The sequence below is a fragment of the Dromiciops gliroides genome, chromosome 5 (genome assembly GCF_019393635.1).
Source record: "Dromiciops gliroides isolate mDroGli1 chromosome 5, mDroGli1.pri, whole genome shotgun sequence".
Lineage (NCBI taxonomy): Eukaryota > Metazoa > Chordata > Mammalia > Microbiotheria > Microbiotheriidae > Dromiciops > Dromiciops gliroides.
In genome coordinates this window covers 264,224,388-264,244,405 of record NC_057865.1, presented here as the reverse complement: position 1 = coordinate 264,244,405, position 20,018 = coordinate 264,224,388, and the positions used below count along the sequence as shown (strand labels likewise).

At 39.2% G+C, this 20,018-nt stretch overlaps 1 protein-coding gene across 1 annotated transcript in view; it reads right to left on the bottom strand.

Annotated features, from left to right (window-relative positions):
- Positions 1-18,005: 18,005 nt before the first annotated feature.
- Positions 18,006-20,018, bottom strand: part of TMTC3 (transmembrane O-mannosyltransferase targeting cadherins 3) — a 63,255-nt gene continuing 61,242 nt past the window's right edge. The window contains exon 16 of the mRNA XM_043968147.1: positions 18,006-20,010. Within this exon, the coding sequence (XP_043824082.1) occupies positions 19,193-20,010 (818 nt within the window). The 3' untranslated portion in view covers positions 18,006-19,192. The remainder of the gene's footprint in view (positions 20,011-20,018) is intronic.

The window sequence follows — 20,018 nt, the reverse complement described above, 5'->3', positions numbered from 1 at the left end:
AGATGGTTAGTAAATCTAAAAATAAATAATACTGGATTGTTCTGGACCATAGGGTATACTCTCCTCACCCATCTGCAACTCCCTCATCTCAAACTGAAATGTGTGTATCTTTCAAAAGAAATACAAAAGGGAAAACTATTTAAGAATATAGTACCTTTCTAAAATTCAATGAAAATGGAGCTGGCGGAAGGACATTTCAATCATACTTTCCAGTGCTACAATTTGGTTCTAACAATTGAAAAAATGTGACCCATGAGGTCAAGTATTTAGAATATAATGTGACCCATAAAGCCAAGTCTTTAGAATACTGTCATAATCCATGTTGCTTCTTAGAGAAAGAGAAAATCAAAATAAGGGATGGAGGCTATGACAGAAAAAAGATTGCTATCATGAGGATGGGCATGGGGACATTAGGATAGGAAAAATATACCCAGCATGGGAGTTTGAAGGAGGGCGAAAGGGCAGGAAAGTGAACATAAAGAAAAGTGATTTTTTTCTTTAATTATTGAGCTGCAGTGTTTTGCAATGCTTGCTACTGCTATCTTGATGAAGGGAACTGAGTCATGGGATACCACAAGGAGCTAAGAGTCTATTCTTCAAAGTTATGTTTGCTCTTAATGTTTTAATTAGTGCTTCAAAGATGGTTTACATAAAAATAAGATTGATCTTAAACTTCCTGTTTGTGTGATTATTGTAGGGATTCCTAACCTATGGCAGATGGCTCTGGAGGAGAGAGATTGGTGACCTTGCACAGCCCTCCCTCACTTAAATCCTGTGTAACATATGACATCAGCTCTGGATGTCATGGTCCTCTTCAAGAATGAAGGACAAACAACAAACAATAACCTATGGTCCATGAACTTTTTGTTATTTGATAGTATTTTTTACAATATAAGTGGTTTCCTTTGCAGTCCTATATGTTTTATTTTATACATTTAAAAAAAATTATTTTGAGAATAATGAATAATAAATTTCACCAGACTGTCAAAGAGTCCATCTCACACACACACACACACACACACACACACACACACTCACAAAAAAAAGTTAAGAACCCACCTATTTTTGGTAAAAGAGAAATAGAACAGCAGTAGTGAATGGCTTGTGACACACAGAAATTTTTTTTTAAAAGTGACAGAAGTTAAAATGATGAGTTCCAGGCTTTATTTACTCAGGCTGGGGGCTTGCCCCAAATGAGAAAGAATCTCAATTTTGTTTTGTTTTGTTTTTCTTGGGTGGGGCAATGAGGGTTAAGTGACTTGCCCAAGGTCACACAGCTAGTAAGTGTCAAATGTCTGAGCCCGGATTTGAACTCAGGTCCTCCTGAATTCAGGGCCAGTGCTTTATACACTTCACCACTTAGCTGTCCCTCAATGGTTTTTGACATTAATATTTGATAAATATTCTAAAGCAATACTTTGGATTTTTGACATTAGTATTTGATAAATATTCTGGAGCAAAATTGAATCCAGGTTCCCCATCCCTAACCCCTGGACAAAGAGAATATGCCTGAGGAAGTAAATTTAAGTGGTAGAAAGGGTAAGTAAAGCTTTCCTTTGAGACAGACACTTCAGGTGTCTGAAGGCTAGTCACTATGGGGTCTAGTGAATCTTCAACTAAAGGAAAGTCATGCCCCAGGGCAGGTAAGAGAGGACAGAGTGGCTCCACCAGCATTTTGAACTTGGGGGGATGGGGGTGGTTAAAGAAGGAAGAACTAGTTTGCCTGTGATATCAACTACCTTCAGTCCCAATCCCTACAAGTTCTATATAGATCTGAAGGAGGCTAATTTTGATTTACATATTACCTATCTAGAATATCCTCACAAATGAAGGAAAGGAATCAATAGATGTGTAAAAATACAGGTCGTGACATAGAAAATGAAAAGCAGCTAGGTGGTGCAGTGGAGGCAGGAAGACTCGAGTGCAAATTTGGCATCAGACGCTAACCCTGGCAAGTCATTTAACCTCCATCTACCTCTATTTCCTTAACTGTAAAATGGGGATTATGATAACACCTAGCTCACTAACTTGTGAGAATCAAATGAAATAAAGTATACAAAGCAATGGAATCTCTTCCTCCATCCATTCCACTGAAGATCAAGAATGAGTAGCTAAAATGCTTAGCTCTCCTCCCTATCAGATTTGGGAGGGGTGCCTAATGTCTCTCCAATCCAATCCACCCTCTACACACCACTTTCTCACTCCAGCAGCTTCAATGCATTCCCGTTGTCTGTAGGTTAAAATTATAAATTCTTCAGCTTGCCATGTAAAGTTCCTCCTGATCTTGATCCTGTCTACCTTTCCAAAGTTGGGAGAATCAACTCTCACCTGTGGTTCCAAGAAGCTGTAGCATGTGCACTGGTAAACCATCTCAGCACACTGGCTAAACCAGCTTGAGGGGTTGGTGAGTTAGAGGGATGTCTACCCCAAGCATATATGAAGATTTCCCCTGGCAGAATGGTTGGGATGAGAAAACTTTTCCCCCCAAAAGCTATGAAGGTGGATGAAGCAGGCACTATTTAGTGCTTAGAGCTTGGTCATCTGCTGCATCCCTGGCCATCACCAGTCATCTTGAGTTTTGTCCAGCCACTGGACTTTGATGACTCAGGAAGAGAGAGTGAGGCTGACTGTGTGCATCTCTACCTCACTTAAATCCAATTCACATGCAAGCCAAGAAATCACTTTGGTGACATTGGCTTTCTTCAAAATATGAGGGACAAACACCAAGTTTATGGCACGTCATTTGACCTTCATATATTCTGCCTTCCAGCTAAACTAGTATTTGCTGTTTTCCATATAGGGCAACATTCCATCTCTTCTTTGTCTGGGGAACTCTCCTTCCCCATGCAAGTTGAGGGTGCCCCCAGGTACTACATTACCAAGTATTAATTGCTATTACAATGCCAATTATCATAAAACAGAGATGAATTTTAAAATCTAAGAGGAATAATCAATTCCTTTTTTTCCCCCTAGGTACCAGAAAGTGGTGAGATTTTGTAAAATGATTTAAAGAAAGCTTAAGGGATAAAGTAAAGATAGAGGCTGTTAAAAAAAAAAGGCAAAGGGTATTTTGCAGGTTATAAATGGATGCTTCAATATTTCAGCGGATCTCACTCACTGCTGTGTTTACTCCTTCCAGACTGAAATCCATTCACACTTCACCCTTTACAACTCTGATCCAAGTTTTTCCATAAAAGTTCTCATTGAGGCTCGATTCAATGAACTGGAGGTATTCTAATAATTCTCCAAAAGTCTGTGGATACAAGTCCAAAATGTGGGCAGTCTATTATCCCTTAATCAAACTAGACAGCTGACCCATGCCCTTTTCCCAGAGCTACATGTTCTTAATGTCATTTACATCACTTTCCACTTGCAATTATCATCCGTAATATACTTCTTTCTTCTTATGCTATTGTGCATCTTTCCATTGTTCCTTGGGTTACTTCTTTTCCAAGAATCCACATAGCATTAAGTGAGAATATTGGGTATAAATAAAAAGATGGGCTTTTGTGGCAATTGGCAGCTTTTGACCATTGAAAACATTATGATTTCTCCGGTTCCATTCAGTCAAATCTCCTTTTACTATTCAATTGCTGAATTATTCTTCTGTTCATTCTCTGTGTGTAGCACTAGGGTAAAAGTAATGTAGATGGATATATGCCCTTTCAACCATGTGTCACCACCTAGATGATATGTTTTCTTCATTCCCTTTACTTTTCTGCTTTGTGAGTGAATGGACCAATCTCATTACATTGATTGTAGATAATAACAATAATACCTGAAATTTATAGAGAGCTTTAAGTTTTTCAAAGTGCTTAGATCTTACTGGGGAACGTTTGTCGTTTTTCAAGTACTCCTGGGTCTTATGACTGCTGACGTACCAAAGACTTTGGGGGAACTTCCTGAGAAAATGTTGACTGTTTTCATTGATAGTTGAGCACTGTGAAATAAGTATTAACAGTATTTTTTTAAAGAAGAGAGGAGGTATACTAGAAATTAGAACAGGATTATTAAACACCAATGGCAAGATGTTTATAGGAATCCTGCTACAAAAGCTGGAAAGAGGAATGGAGAAGTTGTAAAATGGGCCAAAAAAAGGAAATGGAAAGGCTATCTATCATGTATGGATCAAGAAAGAGCTTTTCAGTTGACAAAATATGATTTCCTTTTTAAGAATAGAGAGATGCTCTGTTAGATTACTTTCTGAAAAATGAGGATGCTGTATACTGGCATCCCTTTGTTCAATTGATAGGTTGAAAAATAAAGTGATAAGATTGAGATAGGGGAAGCTGCTTAAATAGTGCCTTTCTGTATGGTTTACAGGCCTTCTAATAAGAAAATATATAAAATTTTAGAAAAATGGAGGACAAAGTTGAAAATAGGAATGAGAATTGAGTCCAGAAATTACAATAATGTCCAGGTATTACAAAGAATAAAGGAGATTTTAGAGTGAGTCAACCTCCAAAAGGGCAAAACCATAAAAATGGAAGAAAAGGAACCAATGAAATAAAAATAGAAGGTGGACTAAGGAGAAATCTTTTCTTCTAGTGGATGAAAGTTGTTAGCTGTACTTTGTTCAACTTTATGTGGAAATGTTCTGAGCATCTCCAATGACCCACTACTGCTCTCTGCTGCCATCTGCTGGTTTTCAGGTGCTATATGGCTTCTTGCCTCACTGTATGCTCTTCAGCATCTCCACACACCTCCACTGGCCATTCAGGGGCCCAAAGGCTATTTCAATTCTTTTATGATGTTGATGCTGGCCTTTGGTACCCAGCCAGCTACCTTTGGGTATTAGCTTTATCTTTCCAATTGACTTTTTCCTGTCTTCACCTGTCACTCATTGACCCATCTATTATTTCATTTGGGGTTTGAAGATTCCGTCCAACTTCTATCTATGCTATCAAGCTAATTGGTTAGCAATATAAATGTCACTCCTGGATCAAATTTGAAGAAGATTTGGTGGAGCTGGGGACATTTATCTTATTTTCTTGACAACAACTCAGTTGCTGTCATCCCCATGCTAATGTCTTAGAAAATAGGGCAAGATGGATCAAGTACTTTCTTAAATGTTATTTATGCATTGCTTTACTCAACAGATAGTATGCTTAGTCCCTGAATGAGACCATTCCTTCCTCTCTTTTTCCCCCGACCCTGCGCCAGAGGGCCCTATGGCCTTATAGAGCAAACCTATTAGCTTATATATCTGTCACTGGAAGAAAGAAGCCTAAGGGCAATAAATGTAGAATTTACAGTTTAATGTTTTGTGTTTGAACTTCAGAATATTTGAGGAAGCAAAAGATTGGAGAGCAAGCTTCAAATTCTACTTGTCCTCATTGAAAGACTTGAAGGAAAAAAAAGTGCTCCCCTGAAAAGATTTTTGAAAACAGAAAAGAGGAAACCTAAGAAAAGGATGTGATAAGGATGATAGAGTAGAAGTTTAAGTCAGAGGAGGAATAAAAGAAAACCAAGAGAGCAAAATATAAAGAAATGTCAAAAGCCTGTCCTCATACGATAGAAATAGATGAGTCTTAGGTTGGAGACATTAAACAGATCTTTCAGAGGCTATCGGAAATAGATTTCACATGGGATATGGATACATATGGCATATTTTATGGAACAGATTGCTAGTTAAAGTTGATGCAAAGTTTTGGGCCATGATTCCCCTTCTCCCTCCATCTCCAGCCCCATTTATATGAGGCTAGTTCTTTTCCTAAATGCCAAGGAATCTGTCCCCAGTTTTGTATTAGCCAAGAAACTAAGGTCAGATTGCCTAGCCAGTGAGGCGGCTTCTTGGTGGCCTCAGGCCATGTTGATGGGGCTTCCTGGTCACCTAAGTGCATAAAAAGGCCTACCCACATGGAATCGGGACTCTTCTCACTTGGCAGATAACCCAAGACCAAGGGGCACACCATATCCTGCAGACCAGACCATTTTCCATATGGAGTAGAAAAGAGGTTCTGGGTGGAGGGGTCATGTCTACTAAGCTAAGTCCTACATCTTTCAAGCTATGGTAACTCTGCTTTTGTTAACTGTTAAATTGCCTAGGAGTATTTAATTTTATTTCATTCCAATAGCATACCTAAACTACTGGGGGTTCAGACTGAATCAGGCTTAGCCCACTGTAGCCTGTCCTGGAAAAGTGTATGGGGAGAAGAGACAGCAACACATTCTCCAAAGGTGCCAGAGCAAAAGTCTTTTTGTTTGTTTTAAATAGTCAATTAACCAAGATAGTGATGAAGTTGAAAGGGAGGAAGTGGAGAAGAGAATAAACAGTTATAGCAGGAATAAGCATTTATTAGGAACTTACTATATGCTAGGCACTGTGCTGAGCACTTTACCAAATTATCTCACTGGATTCTCAAAATCATCCTGGGAGGTAGGTGCTGTTATTATTCCCATTTAACAGTTGGGGAAACTGAGGCAGACAAGGGTTAAGTAACTTCCCCAGGGTTGCACAGATAGGAAGTATCTGAAGCTAGATGTGAACTGTGTTTTAGTAAATGGAAGAACACAAAGATGTCTCAATCATATATATGTCAGATTTGAGACAGAAAAGTTGAAGCCTATAGGTGTCAAAAAAGACAGCTAACTGAAGGATCATAAATAGTATAGAAAGCAATGTGAAGCAGACAGAGGGAGAACAACTGAAAAGATGAATTAAATGATTTTTTATTTAAGTAATTAAAATGCAATCTCTGTGGATTTTTTTTTCACCACTAAGAGAGGCTGCATGGAATGTCACAGTGGAATTGATATTGCCTCTGGAGTCAGCAGATTTAGGTGCAAAGCTCCTAAATCCTGTAGGACCCTTCCTAAGCCTCAGTTTCTTTAACTGTTAAATGAGAGGGTTGAACTAGATGGTTCCTGAATTCTCATTCATTCATTCATTTTTTTTTTTTTTAGTGAGGCAATTGGGGTTAAGTGACTTGCCCAGGGTCACACAGCTAGTAAGTATTAAGTGCCTGAGGCCGGATTTGAACTCAGGTCCTCCTGAATCCAGGGACGGTGCTCCATCCACTGCGCCACCTAGCTGCCCCCATTCATTTATTTTTACAGGGCAATGGAGGTTAAGTGACTTGCCCAGGGTCACACAGCTAGTAAGTGTCAAGTGTCTGAGGTCGGATTTGAACTCAGGTCCTTCTGAATCCAGGGCTGGTGCTTTATCTACTGCACCATCTGGCTGCCTCTGGTCCCTGAATTCTTTTCCAGTTCTTTCTGGCAGAGTGGTTAGAGAGATGGCTTAAGTTAAGAACATGTGGTTTAGCTCTTTCTTCTGACGTATGCTGGCTGAGTGACTGCACAGATCTTTTAACCCTATGAATGCACCAGACACCTAAAAACTTTAAGTTATAGAGGGGTATCCAAGCTTCGTTGGTAGGGACGATCTGTACTGGGGGTCCTCATATCAAGGTTATAAGGTTGTAGGATCACATGTCTAAAATTAGAAGGGGCCATCTACCCCAACCCCCAATGAAATCTCAAGTCACTACAGGAAAAAAAAATGTAAAATAGGCAAATTGTTGTTGTTTAGTCATTTTCAGTTTTGTCTTACTGTTCATGATCCCATTTGGGGGTTTCTTGGCAGGGTTACTGGTGGAGTGGTTTTCATTTTCCTCCTTCAGATAATTTTACAGATGAGGAAACTGAGACAAATAGGATTAAGTGACTTGCCATGGGTAACACAGTTAATAAGTGTCTAAGGACAGATTTGAACTCGGGAGGATGAGTCTTCCTGACTCCAGGCCTGGCACTCTATCCACTGTGCCACCTAGCTACCCCTAAAATAAGTAAATAGCTTTTAATAATAAAAGTTCCTATGAGGATAAAATGAGAAAATAAAGAAAAGTAGTTTTAAAAAATACTGTGTATGAATGGTAAAGGAATGGTCAATTACCCTTGATAAGATTATTAAGGCTCAAAAGATAAGTTGATTACTACTGACATTTTCAAGGTTTTATGTCACTTGGATCCATTCAACAGATTTTGTATAAGAGTAGCAATTTGAATTTTTTTTCCTTTCCATTTGAAAGCACTTAGATCAGCAAAGAATAATGGGATAAAAGCTTGCCATTTGGTTTACTTTGAAATGCAATGTCGCATAAGCCTTTCATCATTCTTGGCTTCCTATTGCTTTCAGAGGAAACTGACAGGTGGCTGGAAATGAACATATTGGTGCATGGATCATGCTTTCTTTCAGTGTTTTATTCATGCTAATTTCATCTGCCCAGATCATATTGTACCCTGTATCCTATAAGGTGGATTCAAAATGGTGGCTAGCAGATTTTTACTATCTTCATATATCTTCCAACTATGCTCCTAAAAGGCAACAAGGATCCTGGTATTGGATTTTGAACCGAAGTTTGATATTTACTAGCTGTGTAGGCCATATGATTTTGAACTGGAAGAAACTTAGAGATTCTTTGTTTAATGAGACAAATATTAGATTTTGTGTCTAATCTGTAGTGTGATGAAAGAGAGTGAGGCACTGGCCAATGAGGGCCTACTCCTTAAAGCAGGTTTAAATATTCCTTGCTTGCTTGGCAAGCTCTAGATCATGAGGAAGGTTGGGTGATTTTTTTCTAGCCATGGGTGACTCAGGACTTGGTATTGTGTGATGACAAAAAAAAATCTTTTAATTGACTGGGGAGTCAGGATTGATGACTTAGGAGGTGCCCGGCTGCAACTGAGTTTGAATATTAAAAGGGATAATGACCCCAATTTCTCACTTTTGCCCTTCTATGAGATTGGAAGAGTGGTTCCTCCATTGAGCAGCCCACCATTATGTGTCCATGATGCATTGGCGTGTAAGCACATAGTCTATTTATTTTGTGCTTATTCTTTCCTGATCCCTGTAGAATTAGTATTCTGAGAGGAGTGCTCCGATAACCTAGTTCAATAGGTCTATTTGAGATCCTACCCACAATCTGAGTTAGTAGCAGAGTCCCTTGGATTTGGCAGTAGTTGCTGGAATGGTAGAGGTCAGTGAAAGAAGAAATCCTTGCAGGAAAATGGAAGAAGACAGGCACGCCAGGGGCCCATGATGGCTTTAGGAACTGTGGCCTTTCAGCTTATGAATACAGAAAAGTATCAATCCTCAGGGCCTAGCAGAGGATTATACCTAAGAGAAACTTCAAAAGAACTCCTCATTGGGAGGAAAAGATTTCCAGTGCCAAGGTTGTAATGAGTGTAACATACGTGGATAAGTATAACCACTTAGGAGAGAGACAAAGGCTGGATATGAGGATTTGGGAGTCTTAGAGATGATAGTGGAATTTATGAGAACTAATGACATCACGAAGAAAGTGGAGAAAGAGGAGAGGGTCTAGGACAGAGCCTTACAGCATACCCATGGTTTGGATAATTTACTACATTTATATGTGGTGATCATTAGAGAAATTTCACTGGGTGCTGACCAATTCTTATCTCAGAGTTGGGCTTTACTTGAGAACCAACTTCAGGTCACTTTGACCTATAGTCACCACAGCCACAGTCTCTCAGGGAATTGCTTTCTTGAAGATCATCCAATGATCCATGTTTTTGTTTACCTAAATCCAATGGCCTTTGCTTAGTCTTCATTCTTTTGAACCTCTCTGCAGAATTTGACACGACTTCTTCCTTGCAGATACTCTCTACTTCCTAGATTCTTGAGACACCCCATTCTTATTTCTTCCTTCTTACTTCTCAGGCTCCTCTGTGGATTTTATTACATGTACCCCAAACTCTCTGGGGTCACCTTCTCTTCTTTTCCTCTATACTTTCTTGGTGATCTCATCAACTTTCATGGATTCAATTATCATCTCTGTGCAGATGACTTAAAAAATAGGCATCCAGCTGTCATACTTGTTCAGAGATCTTTTTTCATATCTCCAGCTGCCTGTTTGACATCTCCACCTGCATGTCCTGAATCCCAAACTTAACATATCCCAAACAGCATTTGTTCTCTTTCTGCCTCAATCGACATTTTCTTGTCATCATTTTGTTTCTGTTGCGCACATTATTTTCTACTCACTCAGGGTTGTAAGCTGAAGAGGCTTTTAATGCTCCAAGTCTAATCACTTACCATGTCTTAATGATTTTGCCTTCTCAATATCTCTGGCACTTTTCCCTCTCTCTACTCACACCACAACCACCCTAGTCTGAACCCTTATTACCTCCAGCACTAGGTGTTTTTTTTTTTTTTTTTGTGGGGCAATGGGGGTTAAGTGACTTGCCCAGGGTCACACAGCTAGCAAGTGTCAAGTGTCTGAGGCCGGATTTGAACTCAGGTACTCCTGAATCCAGGGCCGGTGCTTTATCCTCTGCGCCACTTAGCCACCCCCCAGCACTAGGTTCTTAATCAATCTCCCTGCCTAAAGTCTCTTCCCAGTTTGACTCACCTACTATACAGTTTGGTTTTTGTGTGTGTGAGGCAATTGGGGTTAAGTGACTTGCCTAGGGTCACACAGCTAGTAAGTGTTAAGTGTCTGAGGCCGGATTTGAACTCAGGTCCTCTTGACTCCAGGGCTGGTGCTCTATCCACTGCACCACCTAGCTGCCCTACAGTTCTAATATAATATTCCTAAAGCACACTGCTGACCATGCCACTCCCCCTCAGTAACCTCCTGTCATTGACTACGGTCTCTCCTGATGCTTAAAGCCTTCTAGGTTGATGCTTTACTCCCTCTTATACAATCTAAGCTCTAGTCATACTGTGAATTTTGTCCCATGTCCTATCATGTTTTTTCATAGGCTAACCCCTTTGCTCTCCCTTTCCACCTCGGCCTCTTGAAATCCCTAGCTCTCTTCAAGGCTCAGCATATCCAGGCAACCAGGTTTCAATGGCTAATAGGTATAGATACCCGCTGATTCTCTTAATGGTTAGTGCCTCTGTCACCCTACTCTATGAATTTTATATATGGCTTATGTTTATTTACCACTCTGTTAGAGTCCTTGAGAGGCAGTGTGGATGGTAGATATGGCCCTGGACTTATAAGTTTAATTATATAAATTATAAATCAGTGAGACCAGATTGAATCGAGTGCTTTCCTATTGCCTACAAACTTGTCCATCTTTGTCCTAAAAACAACAACAAAACAAAAACGAAACAAAACCCCAAACCCTCACCGTTACCCATCATCCTTTTGTGGATTTTTCTTTGTCCTTCATTCTCAAAGAGGATCATAACATCAGGGTGATGCCATGATTTGCAGTGAATTGGATTTAAGTGAGGGAGGGCTGTGCAAAGTCACCAACCTCACTCTTTCCTCCAGAGCCATCTGGATCCAGTGGCAAGATATATACAGGATGACTAGAGATGACTCCAGATTTTTAAGGCAATTGGGGTTAAGTGACTTGCCCAGAGTCACACAGCTGGTAAGTGTCTGAGGAGAGATTTGAACTCAGGTCCTCCCAACTTCAGTGCCAGTGCTCTATCCACTGTGCCACCCACCTGTCCCTCTTGTGAATAAGCTCCTTGAGGAGGCTACCTAATACCTCCACTTCCTTTCTTCTCATTTTCTTCTTAACATTCTACAGTCTGGCTTCCAGCTTCATCATTCCACTGAATGATGAATCTTGTCCAGAGATACCAATGATTTCTTAATGACCAAATCTAATGGCCTTTCCTCAATACTCATCCTTTGACTTCTCTGAAATCTTTGACACTGTTGATTACGTCTTGCTATTCTTTTTTTTCTAGGTTTTCATAGCACTTGCTCTCTCTTGTTTCTCTTTCCTGCCTTTTCCTTTTCGATTTCCTTTGTGGTTGCTCCTGCCAACAAACCATGGGCTCTGGCCTGGGTTCTTGTCTCCTTCTATACTCTTTCACTTGGTAATCTCGTCAACACCCATAGATTCATTTAAATGAATGCAAATAATTCTAAAATCTATTTATCCATCCCTGACCTCCAGTCTTGTATCTCCAGTTGCATTTTAGATATCTCAAACTGGAATTCCCCTAGATGTCTTTTTTTTTTTTTTTAAGTGAGGCAGTGAGGGTTAAGTGACTTGCCAAGGGTCGCACAGCTAGTAAGTGTCAAGTGTCTGAGGTCGGATTTGAACTCAGGTCCTCCTGGATCCAGAGCCTATGCTTTATCCACTGTGCCACCCAGATGCCCCCTCCCCTAGATGTCTTAAACAAAACTCAGATGTCTTAAACTCAACATGTCCCAAACTAAACCCATTATCTTCCTCCTTTATTCCCTTTTCCTAATTATTCTCTTTCTGTCGTGAGCATCACCATCTTCTGAGTCACCCTTGCTCTTAACCTAGGTGTCAGCCTTGGTTTCTTACTCTCACCCTCATATTCAATCAATGATGAAATCCTGGTAATTATGCCTTCATAATCTCTCTCTTATATACACCCTTCTCTTCTCTGACACCATCACCATCTTGGGAGAGACCTCCTCATTGCCTTTTACCTGGACTGTTGCAATCGCCTTCTGTTTGCTTCCATGGCTCAAGGCCACCCATGACAGTTCATCCTGTATTTGCTTTTCAAACTGATCTTCCTAAAACTTGGGTCCCACCATATTGTGTCACTATTCTATCAATTTTAGTGGCTTCCTCTTCCATCCAGGAGACCTTCATAGCCTGGTTCTTTCCAACCTTTCCAGTCTTCTCTTACTCTCCTCCATGTTCTCTGCCATTTAGTAGCACTGGCCTCACACAGTCACTCCCACCTCTCAGCTTTCTGTGTTTTCACCACCTGTCACCTATGCCTGCAATCCTGTCCCTCTTCATCTCCACCTCCTGACTTCCCTGGCATTCCTCAGGTAAAATCCAGCCTTGAGCAAGAAGCCTTTCTTGATTCCTTTGAATAATCTAAGATTCCCTCCCATTTATTCTTTCTATATGTTCATACACAGGTGTTTGGGTGTTGTCTCCTGCATTGGATCGTGAGGCACTTGAGGGCAGGGACTTTTTTCTTCCCTTCTTTCTTTATATCTTCAGAGCTTAGCATAGTGACTGGCACACAGTCAGTGCTTAATAGATGCTTACTGACTTAACTACCTACTATGTGCAAAACACCATGCTAAACACTGGGAATGTAAATATCAAGTGACATAGCTGCTGTCCTCACAGAACTTACATTCTAGGGGGATACAACCTAAGGCCATAGATTTAAAGCTAACAGAGTCTCCTCATTTTCTAATTGAGGAAATTGAGTCCCAGAGAGGATAAGTGATTGCCTAGGGTCACACACCTGACAAAAGCCATGATTTAAGCTCTGGTCTCCCTGACATTAAATGATCCAGTGCTATAGCCACTATACTACACTGCCTCTCAATACTACTATATTAGAGGTAGGGGGGCAGCTAGGTGGCACAGTGGATAAAGCACCGGCCCTGGATTCAGGACGACCTGAGTTCAAATCCAGACTCAGACACTTGACACTTACTAGCTGTGTGACCCTGGGCAAGCCACTTAACCCGCACTGCCTTGCAAAAAACCCCGCAAAAATAGTATAATAGAGGTAAAAAAATGCAAGTCATATATAAAACTCATCAGGTTGAGGGTGGGGTGAGCTGTGTCAGGAAAGGCACCTTAGAAGGGACTAGGGAGTCTAAGGGGTTGAGGTGAAAAGGGAGAGCATCCAAAGGTGAGAGATGAAATCCAATGCCTAGAATGGCAGCTTAGTGGCAGCAATCTGATGGAGAAGACAAGATGGAGTGGCATCATTTCTGTGCGTTGAGGTATTTACATGCTTGCTAGGTTGAAAGGTTAATGTGGAGTAGGAAGCATTTAGCAAACACATACCTTAACCCTCACAGAGGGTTCATTAATCCATTTCGGGTATTGTGTGGGAAATGTGGGGGGCAGAAGGAATCTTCCCTTAAAATATGGCAGCTTCACCTATGGGAAAAGCTGGCAATGTGTTTGGGAAGGGAAAGATGAACTTGGGATTCCCAGCTACACTACCTCTAAAAAGAGAAGCCATGAGGAATCATTTCTCACTCTTGTAATCCTCTCCCCTCCCCACCTTTCCCCTCAGTCTGCTGTTACCGATACCAGTCAGGAACAAGACTCAAGCTTCTGTGGTCTGACATTTGGCGGTTACACAATTCTAGTTTTAGTTCAAACTCTGCCATGAGACCCAGATTACCTGCCCTTATCCCAACTCCCGGTTCTTGGGGATAGCTATGCCTCTTAGCCATTGGAATCTCGCTGCCTGGATATCCCTAGATTTGTAATCCTACAGGCTTGTCTATACTTCAGGCAGAAGGCATATTTGCTAAATTACAACTGCATAACCACTTTATTTGGTCCCAGAGAGGCTCTTGTTGGGTGATCCTGGACAAGTCACTTACCCTGTTTGCCTCAGTTTCCTCATCTGTAAAATTGGAATAAAAGCGGTTACCTCCAGGGCAGTTGTGAGAATCAAATGAAATAATTGTTAAGTGCTTATCACAGTGTTGGTTCCTCCTCTTCCTTTCTTCCTCTTCTCTTGATCACATTTTGAAGGATAGCATATCACCACAGAGATATTTGGGGAACTGAAAGTAGTAGGGCACCAAAGATAAATTTCACTTCAAAATACTGCCCATTTTGGAATGCCCTGCTTGCAGAAATATCAGACCAAGGAGATCTGGGCCTGAATCTCCAGACAGGAGTTGGTAAGTAGAGCAGCAGTTAATTCCTTTAGTGCTTACAATGTCATCTCAACAGTCCAGTCTTCTCCAGGTATGAGACAAAGGGTAACACAGCTATAAATTAATTCAATCAACATCAAGTGCCTCTGTGTAAGGTGAGAGACAACATGACGATGTGGGGTAAGAGAGCCAGCCTCCGGGTCAGGAAGCTCTGGGTTCAAGTCTTCTCTCTGACACAGTGACCATAACCATGGGCTAGCTACATAACTTACTATTAACAGTAACTCAGGCAGCTTTCTGAGATCCTACGTGGTAGAGAAGGTGCTGCATCTAAATTGGGAGAGGTTGTTCTTTGGGAGCTTCCTTACTCTGGTGACACATACTGAAACCTGAGGAATGCTTCCTGGGGATGAGCACCAAACTAGCACCAAATCCACGTGAGGCCTTTTAAGTGGTATGTTACCATGATTCGCAGGAATCAGGGTTTTATGGTGTTATGATTTCACAGTGAAAGGAGTATTAGAAACAACACCACAAAAAGCACAACACAGTTGCTATGGGGCACAGTAACACAATTTGTCCAATAGGATTCTAATATTTTGAGGCCTTTTGGTCTTGATTCTTAACTGTGTACTTGGCATTAAACCCGTAACAGCTATGATCTCTCTAAGAACACTGCTGGCTAATTAATATGATGCTTTAATGCAGCCTCCAGAATATCCTTACTTTCTGTAATACTTTAAATAATTCTAATCTGAATTATTCTTACTTTCTTAGTTTAGTTCTTAATATGATTCTGGGATGATAATCCCAAAGAATTCCATGTAACACCCTTCTTACATGGTCAATGTAAACATCATAAATGTCTTAGCAGATTTGGGGATGGAGTGTGACAAGAATTTTAAAATTTTCTTTACACACATCACTGTTTCCCCTTAAAAGCAGAGACAAAGCAGATTGTTCATTGTAATATTAAAGAGGACATATGGCCACTCCACAGTATTGTTTTATCAAAAGGCATATATAGTCTAAAAATCACTTCTTTTCTAGGGGATTCCAGGTACTGGTGGCTAACAGCTTTCAAATCTAGCTCAACTAAATAATGTTGGATTCATATACCAGAGAGTGTTTTATTTCATATGGCATTTAGTTAGGCAGAAGTTAAAAATATTACAAAAAAGTTTGACAAGTAAAGATTCTTGAAGTGAACTAATGAACTAATATAGACTGTATTCTGAACATGACCCTAAATAAATCAACATTTTTTACTATTGCTTAAATGTATTAAATTATATTTAGCTTTTAAAACTTATTTTCCCAGTTTTAAAAACCTAGATACAACAAAGCTATAGGGTTACAAATTTAAGAATTTTATCCCTCAACCAACAGCTTCCAAAAAAGACTTAACTGAAATCATTATAGGATAAAGCTTCCAATTACACAACCTATGAAGAAAATCTATTTAAGAACAATATGACCTCAAATCTTCCTTTTAAGAAGCAGTGAAGAAAGTGACATAGAAGTCACCTGGGGATTGTCACTGCTCTCCCTGAATATTACCTAGTATGTGCATGGTCTTTTAAGTATTATATTAGTTTACTCCTTATGGGAACACTCAGGCTCTTTCTACTTCTTGGGGTGAAAGGGAGGTGGTAATGAGAATTTTTTTTTTTTTATCACTCTCACCTTCCCACAAACTTGAGAAAATTTTTCTCTTCCTGGGTTTATCCAAACCCTCTTGTTTGAATTTAGAGAAATGGACTTGATATTGACAAAAAAAATAACCAAAGTTGCACAACAGATCTGAAAATAATCTTTCATTTTAAAAACCTTAAATTTTACTATATTTTTTCTACAAGGAATACAAAAGGAAAAAAAAAAACAATCATTTTAAACATAGCCCCCAAAGCAATACTAACCATCAAATTTTAAGATTCTAAAAAATAATGTGATAACACACACACCTCTTTTTTGTAACCCAAATCCTGAAACCTTAATTGTGGTGCAACACAGACACTTTCATAAAGTCAGTTATGGCGAAAAGACTGCATTACAGGTGGAGATTAACCAAAGTATATTCAATGAATATCGAGGTTCTGGTAATTTAAAAAATTTTGACTTTTATTAACTTTTCATTTAGAGAATTGATAGACGATTTACTAAACTGGACTTGATTAAATACCAAATATTTTATATCAAGAATGGCATGTCTTGATTTCACCTTTTTTTTCCCCCATTAAAAAAAATCTTTATTATTTAGTTACTTCAATATACATTTTCACAAAAAGATAGCCAAGGCATTTCCCCCCTACTGTAGCCAATGAGGATTTTTTTTTCTTTTATCCTCACTTTTCCTTACTGGAATATCCACTCAGAAATTTCTGATAAGGATACGGGTTTTATTAAGTCTATCATGTCTCATTTTCACATATGGCTATTAATAGGCATCCTATCTCTCGAGATACAAGCACACAAGGTGGGCCTAGAAACTAAGTGTCTCTGTCTAAAGGGCTCTTAGTAAGGGGCATTGGGCTTTTCTTCAGTGACTCTAAAATGATTTGCAGAAAATCCTCTATGTACCCAATAAAATTGGGTCACTGGTAGAATCCATGCCTGTTAGAACAGTTTATAAAACTATCCTGCATAGTACCATGAATTATTTTCTGAAATATTGAATTAGAAATTATAAACCCTAGTTAATGATGACATATTGAAGCTTCAGCATATTCTAAATGAAAACTACCTTTACACAGATTTTAGAAATTTCTTTATAGAAACCTTAAGAAAAATAATTACATCTAAAAAAATATTTATTTTTATTTATTCTGAAACATTCATTTCCCCCGGGTTTAAAATTCCAAAAAGTTAAAAATGACCATCAGATTAATTCTTATGATATTCACAATATTTTTGAAAACAGATGATAAAAGGTGGCTAAAGAGGCATTTTTAGTTAACCCAGTAAAACATATATGAAAAGATTAACTCACTGAAATAGTCTGACTGTCCAAGAAACATGTTCACATAAGGAATGAAAACAGATGAATTTAAGAAAACAATGGAAACATTTTAATGAATCAGTAGTCAAAATAAATATTTAATTAAAATGAACAAAAATGGAAAATAGAATTTAGTGCTTCAAAAGAAACCATAAGTCATTTTCTTTTCCTCATAATTAAATAACACTGGCTTTAGTGGCTTATTGTTGAACTGTTCACAAGTATTAGCTTAATAAATATTTGTTCAATGAGCACATAATTTTAAAACCAAAAACCTCATTACTTCAAATAACAAGACCAGATGCCTTTAGGAAAATCATTTACTACAAGAAGTTATTTTCTTTCTTTCAGTCATTTTTCAGTTGTGTCTGACTCTCCATGATCCCATTTGGGGTTTTCTTGGCAGAGGTACTGGAGCGGTTTGCTATTTACTTGCCCAGATCGTTTTACGGATGAGGAAACTGAGGTAAACAGGGTTAAATGACCTGCCTAGGGTCACAGGGCTGCTAAGTGCCTGAGACCAGATTTGAATTCAGAGAGATGAGTCTTCCTGATTCAAGCTCGGGATTCTATCCACCGTGACACCTAGTTATTATGGTCCAAAATTCTACAGGGAAGCTTGATACAATAGAAGGAGCACTACATTTAGAGGCCATGGACCATTCGTTTCCCACCTCTCTACCTGGGTGACATCAGGCCCATCAATGTTCCTGGGCCGTGGTTTCCTCAATCTGCTCTAGATTTATGATCCTCTAGCCTTAGGAAATGATAATATAAAGATTTAAGGAGTTTTAGGACTGGAAAACCCAGAATAACTGGAGTTATGCCAACTGTATGATTCACTAGCTGTGCTAAATAAGAAGTATGCGCGCTCAACAGAAAATGCAGTCGATTTCTATGAGTACTACTGGAAAGCTACATGTCAGTTACAGAGGCGTTAGAAATTTGTCATATAGCGCTAATGGGTAATTGTACAAATGTGGAAATACATACTGAAATAATGTATTTACATCCCACACATTAGTTGCTTTAAAAAAAGTGTCGTTTCATTATTCCTTTTGAAAACACACTAAAAAAACCCAACCCAAACAAAAAACCACATAAAAACCAAGCCAGTGTTCTTTCACAGAGGAAAGCTTTTGACTGAATACCAGTGAGAATCATGTGATACACAGAAAAAATACATGGTCAAGTAGTGTTTTTAATCTAGAAGCAGATTCCACTGGGTGAAAACAGACTGAAATCCATAAGAAAAACAAAAAAGAGTTGCATGGAATAAAGCTGCACATAATGGACTGTTCTGTTGGCATCCCCATTTAGTTCTTGAAATATTTTCTAACTGAGAGTATCATCTGAAAATTTTTTGCCAGGATACCTTTCCTTTGGGCATTAAAAACAGTGACTTCTCCACTTCTGACTTAATAAATCTCTCATATTCAAACCACACTCAACCTAATACATAAAATTTAGTTGATATCTTATTCTCCAGAGATAAGCAACTTATTAGAGGCTGTTATGTATTCGTTCCACTTTTCAAAACATCCAGTTTGAGCAAACTTTAATTTAAATGTCACAAATTAAATTATTTTCCATATCATTGTTATCATGATAAAGAATAAGGCTATTCACCATTTAAAATACGTTCAATCTCCTCTAGTCTTTTTAAAGCAGCAACTCTTTTCTTTTCAATATCACTGATTTCTCTTGTTGTTTTTTTGTTTTCTTTGTCTGTATTTTCTTCTTCTAACTGCGTGTTAGATTTAGACTGGCTTTTGTTATTATCACTTTTCACTGTCTGGGTAGATTTATGTTCACTTTTTATTTCTTCTAAGTTTTCAAATGGAGTTTTTTTGCCCCCTTCTACACGCGTGGTCCCAGCTGGTGGAAGATATAACCGTTCTCCAGCACCAGAGGAAGAAATTTTAACTCTCACTATATTCAAATGACGATGTATATATTCTTCATGTGGTGCTAAATCAAGTGTCTCAAGCAGGCATTTTTCTGCTTTGAATAAATCCCCCTCCTCAAAATAAACAACGCAAAGATTGTGTTTTCCTTGGACATTGCTTGGATCCATTTCTACGATCTTTTCAAAACACTCCTTTGCTCCAGCTATGTCTCTTTTCTGGTTCATCAGAATGTCTCCCTTTAAGATGAGACCTTTGATGTGATCAGGGTAGTACCGAAGGAGCTCTTCCAGGACAGGCAAAGCCATTAACTCCTTTGAGGACTGAGAATACAGAAGAGCCAAGTTGAACAAGGCACTTCTGAAGCCTGCCTGCAGCTTGATGGCTTTCTTCATCCACATCTCTGCTTCACTGCCCTTTTTATCATCCATTGCCAGCATTCCCAAATTGAAGTAGCCATTTGCATCATGGGGTTCTTGACTTATGTAGTTGAGCAATCGTTTCTTGGCTTCAGGCCTGACTTTAGCTTCACCTAAGGAT